This window comes from Rhinatrema bivittatum, chromosome 1 (genome assembly GCF_901001135.1).
Source record: "Rhinatrema bivittatum chromosome 1, aRhiBiv1.1, whole genome shotgun sequence".
NCBI classification, from domain to species: domain Eukaryota; kingdom Metazoa; phylum Chordata; class Amphibia; order Gymnophiona; family Rhinatrematidae; genus Rhinatrema; species Rhinatrema bivittatum.
The window spans coordinates 8267142-8279503 of NC_042615.1; the positions used below are offsets into that span (position 1 = coordinate 8267142).

Here is a 12362-nt window from a genome sequence, read left to right on the forward strand (position 1 = left end):
ATCTTTCCATGATAGCCTTATCTTCTCTAAGTGCCCCTTTAACACTTGATCATCTAACGGTCCAACTGACTCCCTTACAGGCTTTCTCCTTCTGACATAATAAAAAAAGTTTTTACTGTGAGTTTTTGCCTCTACAGCCAACTTCTTTTCAAATTCTCTCTTAGCCTGTCTTATCAATGTCTTATATTTAACTTGCCAATGTTTATGCATTATCCTATTTTCTTCTGTTGGATCTTTCTTCCAATTTTTGAATGAAGATCTTTTGGCTAAAATAGCCTCTTTCACCTCATCTTTTAACCATGCCAGTAATCATTTTGTCTTTTATATATGTTTCTTAATGCATGGAATACATCTGGTTTGTGCTTCTAGGATGGTTTGTTTTTTTTTTTTTTACCTTTGTAGCTGCACCTTTCAGGTTTTTTCTAACTATTTTTTTCATTTTGACAATGTTTTCTTTTTGAAAGTTTAGCACGAGAGCCTTGGATTTGCACACTGTTCCTCTTCCAGTCATTAATTCATATTTGATCATATTATGATCACTATTGCCAAGCGGCATAGCCGCGCGTATCTTATAAAATCCGGGGTCGGCGCGTGCAAGGGGTGCACATTTGTGCAACCTGCACGTGCCGAGCCCGGCCCGTGCTGCCTGTTCCCTCGGAGGGAACTTTCCTTCCGCCTCCCCTCACCTTCCCCTCCCTTCCCCTACCTAACCCACCCCCCCAGCCCTATCTAAAACCCCCCTACCTTTGTCGGCAGATTTACACCTACCCGAGGCAGGTGTAAATCTGCGCGCGCCAGCAGGCTGCTGGCGCGCCATCACCCAACCCGGGAGCTGGTCCGGAGGCCTCGGCCACACACCCGGGCCGGCGCCACGCCCCCAGACCCACCCTGAACCGCCCCCTGACCCCGGACACGCCCACAGACATGCCCCCGCCCCTTGTACGAATCCCCGGGACTTACGCGCGTCCCGGGGCTATGCGCGCACCGGCGGCCTATGCAAAATAGGCACGCCGCGCACGAATGCCCTGCGCACATAAATCCAGCAGGATTTAAGCGCCCAGGGCTTTTAAAATCCGGTCCAATAAGCGCAATTTAACGCATGTTAGAGCACCAACATGGCTTGATGCATCACCCAGTTTGCTGGATAAGTGCCAATATTCAGCCTTATGTGACTAAATTAGCTGAATAAGTTAGACCTGCTATTTAGCTGGACTAAAATTAGCTGGATTAATTTATCTAGCTAATTTTTAAAAACCCAAATTTATTCAGTGGTGCGGGCAGGCCACTGAATATGTCAGCCAGATTAAATTTATCTGGTTAATTTTCTCAGCTGGACCCCTTTGACATGAAAGAAACAGGGTTGTGTATTTGTATCTTCACAGAAAGATCTACGCTGCTAAGCCCAACCCTGGGAAGTGCCCTTGGCTTTTCCACGTCTTCCTCATCTTGCTGCTAATTACTTCTCAGGCCACTTTGGGGGTCTTCCTTCTCATCACCCACTGGGGCCTGGAAAGAGTGAGGAATGAACAAGCTGTGATCCTGAGGCACGGTAAGAAGAATGGACTGCTAGCCTTTCTCCTCCTTACACCTCAATCAATGTGCAAGACAGTGTCCCACAGCATGTTTCCACAAGGCTGACTTTAAACAGTGCTTTCTTACAGAAACTGTAAAGCTAAGTCCCTAGGTGAAAGGTGTGAGTCATCAGTGACCTCTCACAGCCCTGTCAGATTAAACATCTTTAAAGATGGCGCCAGCCATCCAGTGCTCCTACCATGTGACAGGGGCCGGCCAATGGCACGGATACACTGTCACATGGTAAGGGCAAAGGGCCATCGGCGCCATCTTTATGAGTGGCAGCCGACGGCCGAGAATGGGAGATCACTCCCGGGACCACCACTAGACCACCACTAGAGCACCAGGTAATTTAAAAATGTTTGGGGGGGATCGGGAGGGTGGGAGAAGCTAAGGGGTCATCTTTAAAGGGTCGGGTGGGGGTTTTTTTAATCAGGCCATCGGCGCCATTTTTGAGTGGCAGCCAAAATGGGGGGATCGGGAGGGTGGGAGAAGTTAAGGGGACATCTTTAAAGGGTCGGGTGGGTTTTTTTTAATCGGGCCATCGGCGCCATTTTTGAGTGGCAGTCAAAATGGCGCCGATGGCCTGAGAGCGGGAGAAAGGTCCCCGCGCCCCCACTGGACCACCAGGTACTCGTAAAAAGTTTTAGGGGGGGAGGGGGGGATGGGAAGGTAAGGGGTCAATTTTAAAGGGTCAGGCCTCACTAAAAAAAAATTAACGATGTGAATCGTAACCGATTCCGATTCACATCTTCAGCGATCAGATTTTTTTCTCCCTCCAGCGAACCCAATCGTTAAGACGATCGGGCACACGATTCACATCTCTATACTAAACATCAAAGTCACAGAACATATAGAAAGACATGGTTTAATGGAACAAAGTCAGCATGGCTTTACCCAAGAAGTCTTGCCTCACAAATCTGCTTCACTTTTTTGAAGAAGTTAATAAACATGTGGATAAAGGTGAACCGGGAGATGTAGTATACTTGGATTTTCGGAATGCGTTTGACAAAGTTCCTCATGAGAAGCTTTTAGGAAAAAGTAAAAAGTCATGGGATAGGTGGCGATGTCCTTTTGTGGATTACAAACAGATTAAAAGACAGGAAACAGAGAGTAGGATTAAATGGACAATTTTCTTAGTGGAAGGGAGTGGGCAGTGGAGTGCCTCAGGGATCTGTATTGGGACACTTAGTTTTCAATATATTTATAAATGATCTGGAAAGAAATACGACGAGTGAGATAATCAAATTTGCAGATGATACAAAATTGTTCAGAGTAGTTAAATCACAAGCAGATTGTGATAAATTGCAGGAAGACTTTGTGAGACTGAAAAATTGGGCATCAAAATGGCAGATGAAATTTAATGTGGATAAGTGCAAGGTGATGCATATAGGGAAAAATAACCCATGCTATAGTTACACAATGTTAGGTTCCATATTAGGTGCTACAACTCAAGAAAGAGATCTAGGCGTCATAGTGGATAACACATTGAAATCGTCGGTTCAGTGTGCTGCGGCAGTCAAAAAAGCAAACAGAATGTTGGGAATTATTAGAAAGGGAATGGTGAATAAAACGGAAAATGTCATAATGCCTCTGTATCGCTCCATGATGAGACCGCACCTTGAATACTGTATGCAATTCTGGTCACCGCATCTCAAAAAAGATATAATTGAGATGGAGAAGGTACAGAAAAGGGCTACCAAAATGATAAGGGGAATGGAACAGCTTCCCTATGAGGAAAAACTAAAGAGGTTAGGACTTTTCAGCTTGGAGAAGAGAGGGCTGAGGGGGGATATGATAGAGGTGTTTAAAATCATGAGAGGTCTAGAACGGGTAGATGTGAATCGGTTTTTTACTCTTTCAGATAATAGAACGATTAGGGGGCACTCCATGAAGTTAGCATATGGCACATTTAAAACTAATCAGAGAAAGTTCTTTTTCACTCAATGCACAATTAAACTCTGGAATTTGTTGCCAGAGGATGTGGTTAGTGCAGTTAGTATAGCTGTGTTTATAAAAAAATTGGATAAGTTCTTGGAGGAGAAGTCCATTACCTGCTATTAATTAAGTTGACTTAGATAATAACCACCGCTATTAGAAGCAACGGTAACATGGAATAGACTTAGTTTTTGGGTACTTGCCAGGTTCTTATGGCCTGGATTGGCCACTGTTGGAAACAGGATACTGGGCTTATTGGACCCTTGGTCTGACCCAGTATGGCACGTTCTTATGTTCTATTTTCTTCAAAGCTCCTCAAACCACTATTAATGTTTCTCCAAATTCAAAATGGAAACTGTGCTATTTATTCCATTTTCTGTATGTTTATTTATGAAGAAACAAATGATAGTACTACAGTGGAGGAATACAATCCGAGAGATGGTGAAGACCTGGAGTCCAGATGGAGAGCCTGGCAGCATCAGGTAAGGGATTCTTCCACGGTAAACAACATATCCAAAAAAGATGAGGATAAGGAGGGAGAGGAGACTATGTTAAGAATGAGCAGGATGTGTAGGAGTAGAGGAGAGGAGGGACATTCACAGCACTGTCTCCTGGGGTACAGAGGAGAATTAGGAGAAGCTGTCAGCTGAGGAACGGGCCAGCTGCAGGAGGCAGTGGCACTGCTACAGGCTGAAATGAGGCAGCAGGTGTGGCAGGGTGTCTGGACATGTGTTGAGGTGTCCATAGCTATGGCGAAGAGCTCCAAACCACCCTGTAGGTCCTGTATCTAGCAATCAGTACTAGGGATGGCTTGGATCGAGGTCAAGTCCTCATAGTTCATAGCCTCAGCAAACTGTTATATCTGACCCTTGGGCTGAGTTGGATTGGCACTACCTGCAGGAAGAAGCTCTGCAGGTTCGCGCCATCAGCAAATGGATGCAGCTGAAGCAGAGACCAGTCAGGAGCTTCATCTTTACCAGCCCACTTTCCCCTCAGGTTGAGCCTTTGGGTGCCGGAGCTGGCAGGACTTAAGCGAGGGTGTCTGCAAATGATTGGAGACATGGTCCAAGGCCAGACTAGGGTCATAGGTAGGCAGCGATCAGAAATATCCGGAGTCCAGGCAAGGGTCAAGGCATGCAGTAATCAGGCACATCCAGAGTCCAGGCAAGGGTCAAAGCAGGCAGTAATCAGGTACATCCAGAGTCCAGGCAAGGGTCAAAGCATGCTGTGATCAGGCACATCCAGAGTCCAGGCAAGGGTCAAGGCATGCAGTAATCAGGCACATCCAGAGTCCAGGCAAGGGTCAAAGCATGCTGTGATCAGGCACATCCAGAGTCCAGCAAAGGGTCAAAGCATGCAGTAATCAGGCACATCCAGAGTCCGCCGCCATCTTTAAAGATGGCGCCGGCCATTCAGTGCTCCTACTATGTGACAGGGGCCGGCCAATGGCACGGATACCCTGTCACATGGTAAGGGCAAAGGGCCATCGGCGCCATCTTTATGAATGGTAGCCGACGGCCCGAGAACAGGAGATCGCTCCCGGGACCACCACTAGACCACCAGGTAATTTTTAAATGTTTTGAGGGGATCGGGAGGGTGGGAGAAGCTAATGGGTCATCTTAAAGGGTTGGGTGGGTTTTTTTTAATTGGGCCATCGGCGCCATTTTTGAGTGGCAGTCAAAATGGCGCCGATGGCCCAAGAGCGGGAGATCGGTCCCCGTGCCCCCACTGGACCACCAGGTACTCGTAAAAAGTTTTGGGGGGAGGGGTTCGGGGGGGGGGTGGGGGAAGGTAAGGGGTCAATTTTAAAGGGTCGGGCCTCACTAAAAAAAAATTAACGATGTGAATCGGAACTGATTTCTATTCACATCTCCAGCGATCAGATTTTTTCCCCCTCCAGCCGAACCCGATCATTAAGACGATCGGGCACACGATTCACATCTCTAGTAATCAGGCACATCCAGAGTCCAGGCAAAGGTCAAGGCATGCAGTAATCAGGCACATCCAGAGTCCAGGCAAGGGTCAAGACATGCAGTAATCAGGCACATCCAGAGTCCAGGCAAGGGTCAAAGCATGCAGTAATCAGGCACATCCAGAGTCCAGGCAAGGGTCAAGGCATGCAGTAATCAGGCACATCCAGAGTCCAAGCAAGGGTCAAAGAAGGCTGTGATCAGGCGCATCCAGAGTCCAGGCAAGGGTCAAGGCATGCAGTAATCAGGCATATCCAGAGTCCAGGCAAAAGTCAAAGCAGGCTGTGATCAGGCGCATCCAGAGTCCAGGCAAGAGTCAAGGCATGCAGTAATCAGGCACATCCAGAGTCCAGGCAAGGGTCAAAGCATGCTCTGATCAGGCACATCCAGAGTCCAGGCAAGGGTCAAAGCAGGCTGTGATCAGGCACATCCAGAGTCCAGGCAAGGGTCAAGGCATGCAGTAATCAGGCACATCCAGAGTCCAGGCAAGGGTCAAAGCATGCTGTGATCAGGCACATCCAGAGTCCAGGCAAGGGTCAAGGCATGCAGTAATCAGGCACATCCAGAGTCCAGGCAAGGGTCAAGGCATGCAGTAATCAGGCATATCCAGAGTCCAGGCAAGGGTCAAGGCATGCAGTAATCAGGCACAACCAGAGTCCAGGCAAGGGTCAAAGAAGGCTGTGATCAGGCACATCCAGAGTCCAGGCAAGGTTCAAAGCATGCTGTGATCAGGCACATCCAGAGTCCAGGCAAGGGTCAAGGCATGCAGTAATCAGGCACATCCAGAGTCCAGGCAAGGGTCAAAGCATGCTGTGATCAGGCACATCCAGAGTCCAGGCAAGGGTAAAAGCAGGCTGTGATCAGGCACATCCAGAGTCCAGGCAAGGGTCAAGGCATGCAGTAATCAGGCACATCCAGAGTCCAGGCAAGAGTCAAAGCATGCTGTGATCAGGCACATCCAGAGTCCAGGCAAGAGTCAAAGCATGCTGTGATCAGGCTCATCCAGAGTCCAGGCAAGGGTCAAGGCATGCAGTAATCAGGCACATCCAGAGTCCAGGCAAGGGTCAAGGCATGCAGTAATCAGGCACATCCAGAGTCCAGGCAAGGGTCAAAGCAGGCTGTGATTAGGCACATCCAGAGTCCAGGCAAGTGTCGAAACCTGGTGTCCATCTGAGGCAGTGGCGGAGGAACAGATAGGGCTGAAGCAGGCTGGGCAGACAATCCAGGAAGAGACTGAGCAGACAGCTGGAACAGGCTGGGTAGTAACATGCACTGCACAAGGTAGCTGGATCTCATTTGTAAGATTGGTTCTTCTGGGTGCAAGCGCCTCAGGGTGATAACTACAAGCTTCTGCTTCCTTACAGGCTGATGAAGGTCGTGGACTCATTGAACCCTGGAAAAAGAATATTTCTCTGGGGCAAAGACTCAATATATTAGAAACAGTAAGTAATACTTTCTTTTGCATAGCACAGAATACATTATACTACACAGGCTGCCAAACAATTAAGTTAAAGACAGAGAGAGGAAATGATGACTTACATTCATTACAATTTTATTTATATATTTGAAAGATTTGTATTTGCACAAATCCAACATTCAAAGAGGGGAATAATAAAGAGGCACATAAAACTGAAAAAGAATTTTAAAAAATCCTGTATGAAATGAGTAAGAAACCTGTGAGATGGAGGGAAATCCCTGGTTCATAGAAAAAAAACCATGAGCCACTGACAGCAAGGAAGCCTCCTGGTAGAGTAAAATGTAACAGGAAATATCGAACTCTGATTAGATCATAGAAGACCCTGTATATCGAGGTAAAACTGAATATAATTCCCAAAAGATGAAGCATTCATAAACACTGGACTCTGATTTTTAAAATACCCAATTCGGAGACACCATTTACTATTAGTGCATTACTAAAGATTTACATTCCTGATTGAAAAGTGAAGAGATGGAGGAGTGGAATGGAACAGGGAAATGCAAATCCGTTGTTTATTCTTTCAAAAAGTGCACAGGGGACGTGCAATGAAGTTACTAAGTAGTACATTTAAAGCTAATAAGATAAAATATTTTTTTTACTAAACGCATAATTAATCTCTGGAATTCGTTGGCAGAGGATGTGATAAAAGCTGTTTTTGTAGCTGGATTTAAAAAAGGTCTGGACAAGTTCCTTGAGAAAAGTCCATAAACCATAAGGTGGACTTGGGGAAATCCAGTGCTTGTCCCTGGGATAAACAAGGTGGGGTCTGTCTACCTTTTGGGTTCCCTGCCAGGTACTTGTGACCTGGATTGGCTCAATGAACTTTGTCTGACCCAGTATGGAAAGTTTTATATCCATATGTTCTTATGAACGCTCACATGGGAAAAACTGACTGGAATTAGCATCATTAAGATGTATGCATTCATGTAAAATAAGGGAAGGACTTTCCAAAAAATGGGGAACGCACTCCCAGAGAAGTTAAGGCCTGAAATAAATATTTAAAAAAAAAAACTTTCAGAAAAATGTTAACATCACATTCATTTAAAGGTGAATTTTAAAAGCCTAGTGCCTGCTAAAACCAGGAGATATTTGCACAAATCAGGCTGCTGTGCGCTAAGCAGATTTTAAAAGCCACCTCCTGGGTGCTTGCCGCTAAGCTCAGGGGCAGGTCAATGGCTGGTCTGGGCAGGACATGGGCATTCCTGGATTTTAATTTGAAATTAGAGCATAAATACTTGTGTACAGGTGCACACCATGGTCCCTGGCCGTGTAAACAGAGTGCACACAGCATCACCTCCCCCTCTTTTGAGTTCTTCCACCATTTTTGTTATCCCCAGGTCAAATGAGATGGGGCGAGCATACAGTGAACAATACAAATGACTCATTCTGAGTGTTGAGCACAGAAGCAGTGGCACAGCGCTGGCTTCCACAAGTGACTAGTAGTGATGGTCCAGTGGTAACCAGCGGAGCTGGCTCCACATACTGCATGGACGTCTGCCCTCTCCTGCCTATAGGGAGAGCTGGTTTGCTCTGAGGTAGGGAGAACAGGCCATGCATGATGAGACGTGGAGGGTAAGGAAGGAGCAGCATAGAGCAGAAGGAGATGGAGCGCCTGCATGGTGAGGAATTGGAGCCCATGGGCAGTGAGTCCATGTTAAAGCACAGCTGAGAGTGAAGAGAATGAAGCTAAGCGTGACGGAAGGAGAGGAGAGGGGATCCTAAGGTGAGACCTCTCTCTGCACAAGAGCAGGCCAAGGAAGTGATACAGAAAAACATGCTGAACCTGTGAGCCACCCACTTCTGCAACTTCCACTTTCTATGATTTATTTTTCTCATTTTTATTGAAAAAAACATTTTATATTCTGCAACCACATTTTGTTCAATGTGGATCACAATTTCAAATACATTATAATTTTACATGAAACATTTAAAAGCAAAGATAAAACATTTAAAAACAAAACAATAAAATCATAAACATATAGATGCCACAAACATAAAAAGCAAAAACTATAGCCCATAATATTTTCTAAGCTGTGCTTCATATCAGCACACACCCGAGTAAAGAGCTGCTCTGACCTGTTCCTGAAATGTTACATATTCTCATTCAATTCTCAGCTTTAACACTAACCTCCTCCTTAAGACGAATGCAGCACTTGACCTTGTAACTTCGTCTGGGGGCCACAAGGACAGTATCTGGATTTGGTATAAAGATCTCTAGGGGGGTTGAGCAGGTGCTGTGAAAGGGCAGACTACATAAACTGTGATTATCTGAGGTTATTTAGAGATGCATAAGGGACCTGCCATGCTAAGCATGCGGATTACATAAAAAACAAACAGAAATAAAGCTTCCAGCAAGCAGGGCAGAGCGGTGCGGGTAACCCATCTGCTACCACTCTCCCAAGACTTCAAACATGGATTTTTTTTTTTGTCTTAGTATTATATTTATTATGATTTTATTTGTTTTTAAAGTTTGTTTCCAAGCTGTTTTATAATATGATTATATTGCGATAGCTGTTCATTTTTATGTTACTTTATTATATATGTTTACTTGTAAAACGCTTTGATCTCCTTTTTTTGGAACAGCGCTATATAAACGTTTTTAAAATAAAAATAACTTATGGGTCATGTTGAAGAGGGACATTTTCAAAGCTCCTTAACTGGCTGAATAGATGACCGAAAGTTATGGGTAAACCATAGGCAGGGGTTCCCATTGTGCACTCTTTCCAGTGCCTTAAACAGAGGTACTTCCAGGGATCGTTTTAGCTCAGAGGGGCAAAAGCAGGTGAACATTTGGTTGGCTGCTGAAGAAATAGGTTAAAGTACATGCATACTTTGTGAAATGACTTTTCTAAAGGAATTACCCAGATAATTTTATTTGAAAAATTAGTTCCAAAGTATGCATATAAAAGTCCTCATACAACTTGCTCTAGGCAGGCTACTTGACATTGTCCCCTAAGAACAGAAGAAGGTAATGGGCTCGGCCTGTGAGTAACTTCCAATGTCTTGCTTTTAGCACGTGCAGTTCCTAGAAATGAGAGTTTCCAGCACAAGACAAATGGTGGGTGCACCAGGATCAGAGTCCGAAGGAGAGGAAGCCAAGGTACAGTCTTCTGCTAAATTTTAGCTCGTCTTTAGGCTAGTATTTAAGTCTGCAGATCACTTATAACCCCCATCCACTGACCCTGACCAGCCTGATAAAATGTAAATTGAAATTCCTAAGTATCAAAAATAGATATGTCTGGCATTTATGTGATGAAAGAAACTTCTCACCTACACCCCTGAGCCGGTTTTTAAGTCTATGAACTACTATAAATCGGTATCACTTAGAGTTTGCTAATAAGCCTGGAATAAGGATTAAGCAAAATCTGCTGCTCATGGCAGTAAAGGGTGCCATGGGTGCCAAAGAGCAACATGGAAGTGTTCTCAAGAGATGCATAAAGATAGTGGGACATTTTCACGGAAGTGTAAAGGGTAGGCACAGCTGCATGAGAGGCAAGAAGCAGTGGGGCACCTGTGTAGCACCTGAGTGAGGATGTAAGCACCAGGTGAAATTCTACCTACCCAATGCCACAGAAGTTATTGAAGCAATGGACAGGTGACATAGGTGTGGACAGCCCCCAGGGCATCATGATTCACTATACATAACAGAGCTGATATGAGTTCTGAAGCCCTTCAAGGATGCCGTGGAGGATCTCAGTTCTTCAAGAGCCACCACGAGTGAGGCAATGCCCATAGTCAACATCCTGCAGAATAAGTTCAAGAGCCACCACGTGTGAGGCGATGCCCTTAGACAACATCCTGCAGAATAAGTTCAAGAGCCACCACGTGTGAGGCGATGCCCTTAGACAACATCCTGCAGAATAAGTTCAAGAGCCACCACGTGTGAGGCGATGCCCATAGTCAACACCCTGCAGAATAAGTTCAAGAGCCACCATGAGTGAGGCGATGCCCATAGTCAACATCCTGCAGAATAAGTTCAAGAGCCACCACGTGTGAGGCGATGCCCATAGTCAACATCCTGCAGAATAAGTTCAAGAGCCACCACGTGTGAGGCGATGCCCATAGTCAACATCCTGCAGAATAAGTTCAAGAGCCACCACGTGTGAGGCGATGCCCATAGTCAACATCCTGCAGAATAAGTTCAAGAGCCACCACGTGTGAGGCGATGCCCTTAGACAACATCCTGCAGAATAAGTTCAAGAGCCACCACGAGTGAGGCGATGCCCATAGTCAACATCCTGCAGAATAAGTTCAAGAGCCACCATGAGTGAGGCGATGCCCATAGTCAACATCCTGCAGAATAAGTTCAAGAGCCACCACGTGTGAGGTGATGCCCATAGTCAACATCCTGCAGAATAGGTTGGAGATTTCCAGCAGGAACAGGGATTGAGAGGAGAGATGTTGGTTTCCAAGGGCTCCGTGCAGCAGCAGGTGCAAGATAGGCTGAAACCCCTCACACAGAAGGATACTTGTATGCTAGCCATGCCATGTGACTCATGGGTGAAAAGGAGTATCACACACACACCCCCCCCCCCTAGTATAAGTGTAGTCTTCAGAGGATGAAGACGCATTGCACTGGATGTAGGAATGGGAGAGTGGGCTTCCCACACAGAAGTGTTAGCCAGAGTAACACCCTGTTAGCTACCACGTCCTCCCCCCAGATTAAGTGCCCCCTCCTCTCCAGCCTCTGTGACTATAACAGAACTTTCTCTCTTGAAACAAGTCAGTTACAGAAATTGCAGCTGATGAAGTTACAATCCCCAGCAAAGGAAAGGATAAGATAAATATCAGCCGCACACCATTTGGCAAACCCCATAAAGGGCAACTCAATAGATCCATTGGAATATTGGGAATATTTTTCTGCAGATGCATTTGTTTCTGGCTTCTTCTCTCTCAAGTTAAGCTGAGATGGGTGGGGGCTGCTCTTGCAGTGATGGAAAAGCAGAGTTGCAGTCATTGCTGTAGGGCTTGTGGCTGAAGGAGAGCCACATCAACAGCAGGGCATCTTTGTTTGGCCTTTGTCATTCCTGGGGAGGTTCGCAAGAAGTGTTCTTCAGCCATGACTAGCAGATCTGATATGCCCCTGGCCCTGAGGGGTTCTCCGGGGCCAATTCATTGCCTGAAGGGACCCAGGAAAAGACATTTTTGGCAGAAGTGGCAGCAATTTTAGGCCATGTTCCTACAGTGGTATCTCTCCTAGACAGCAATGGAGGACTCCAAAATAGAAGCTTAAGGTCCCCCAGTCCTGGTGGCTGCCCCAGGTCCTTTTTAACTGATTAATACAAAAGAGGCGGCAAGAATTGTTCTGTCAGAAGAGGAAAACTGAAGAAATTCTTAGAACAATTTTTCAGTTACACAAAAATTGTATTTTATCAAAAAATAAATTTCTTTAAAAATCTATTTTT

At 45.7% G+C, this 12362-nt stretch overlaps 1 protein-coding gene across 1 annotated transcript in view; it reads left to right on the forward strand.

The window, feature by feature from the left end:
* Positions 1-12362, forward strand: part of LOC115077189 — a 125133-nt gene that overhangs the window by 38914 nt on the left and 73857 nt on the right. Inside the window, exons 2-5 of the mRNA XM_029579818.1 lie at positions 1383-1549; positions 3907-3992; positions 6845-6922; positions 9971-10057. Of these exons, the coding sequence (XP_029435678.1) occupies positions 1383-1549; positions 3907-3992; positions 6845-6922; positions 9971-10057 (418 nt within the window). The remainder of the gene's footprint in view (positions 1-1382; positions 1550-3906; positions 3993-6844; positions 6923-9970; positions 10058-12362) is intronic.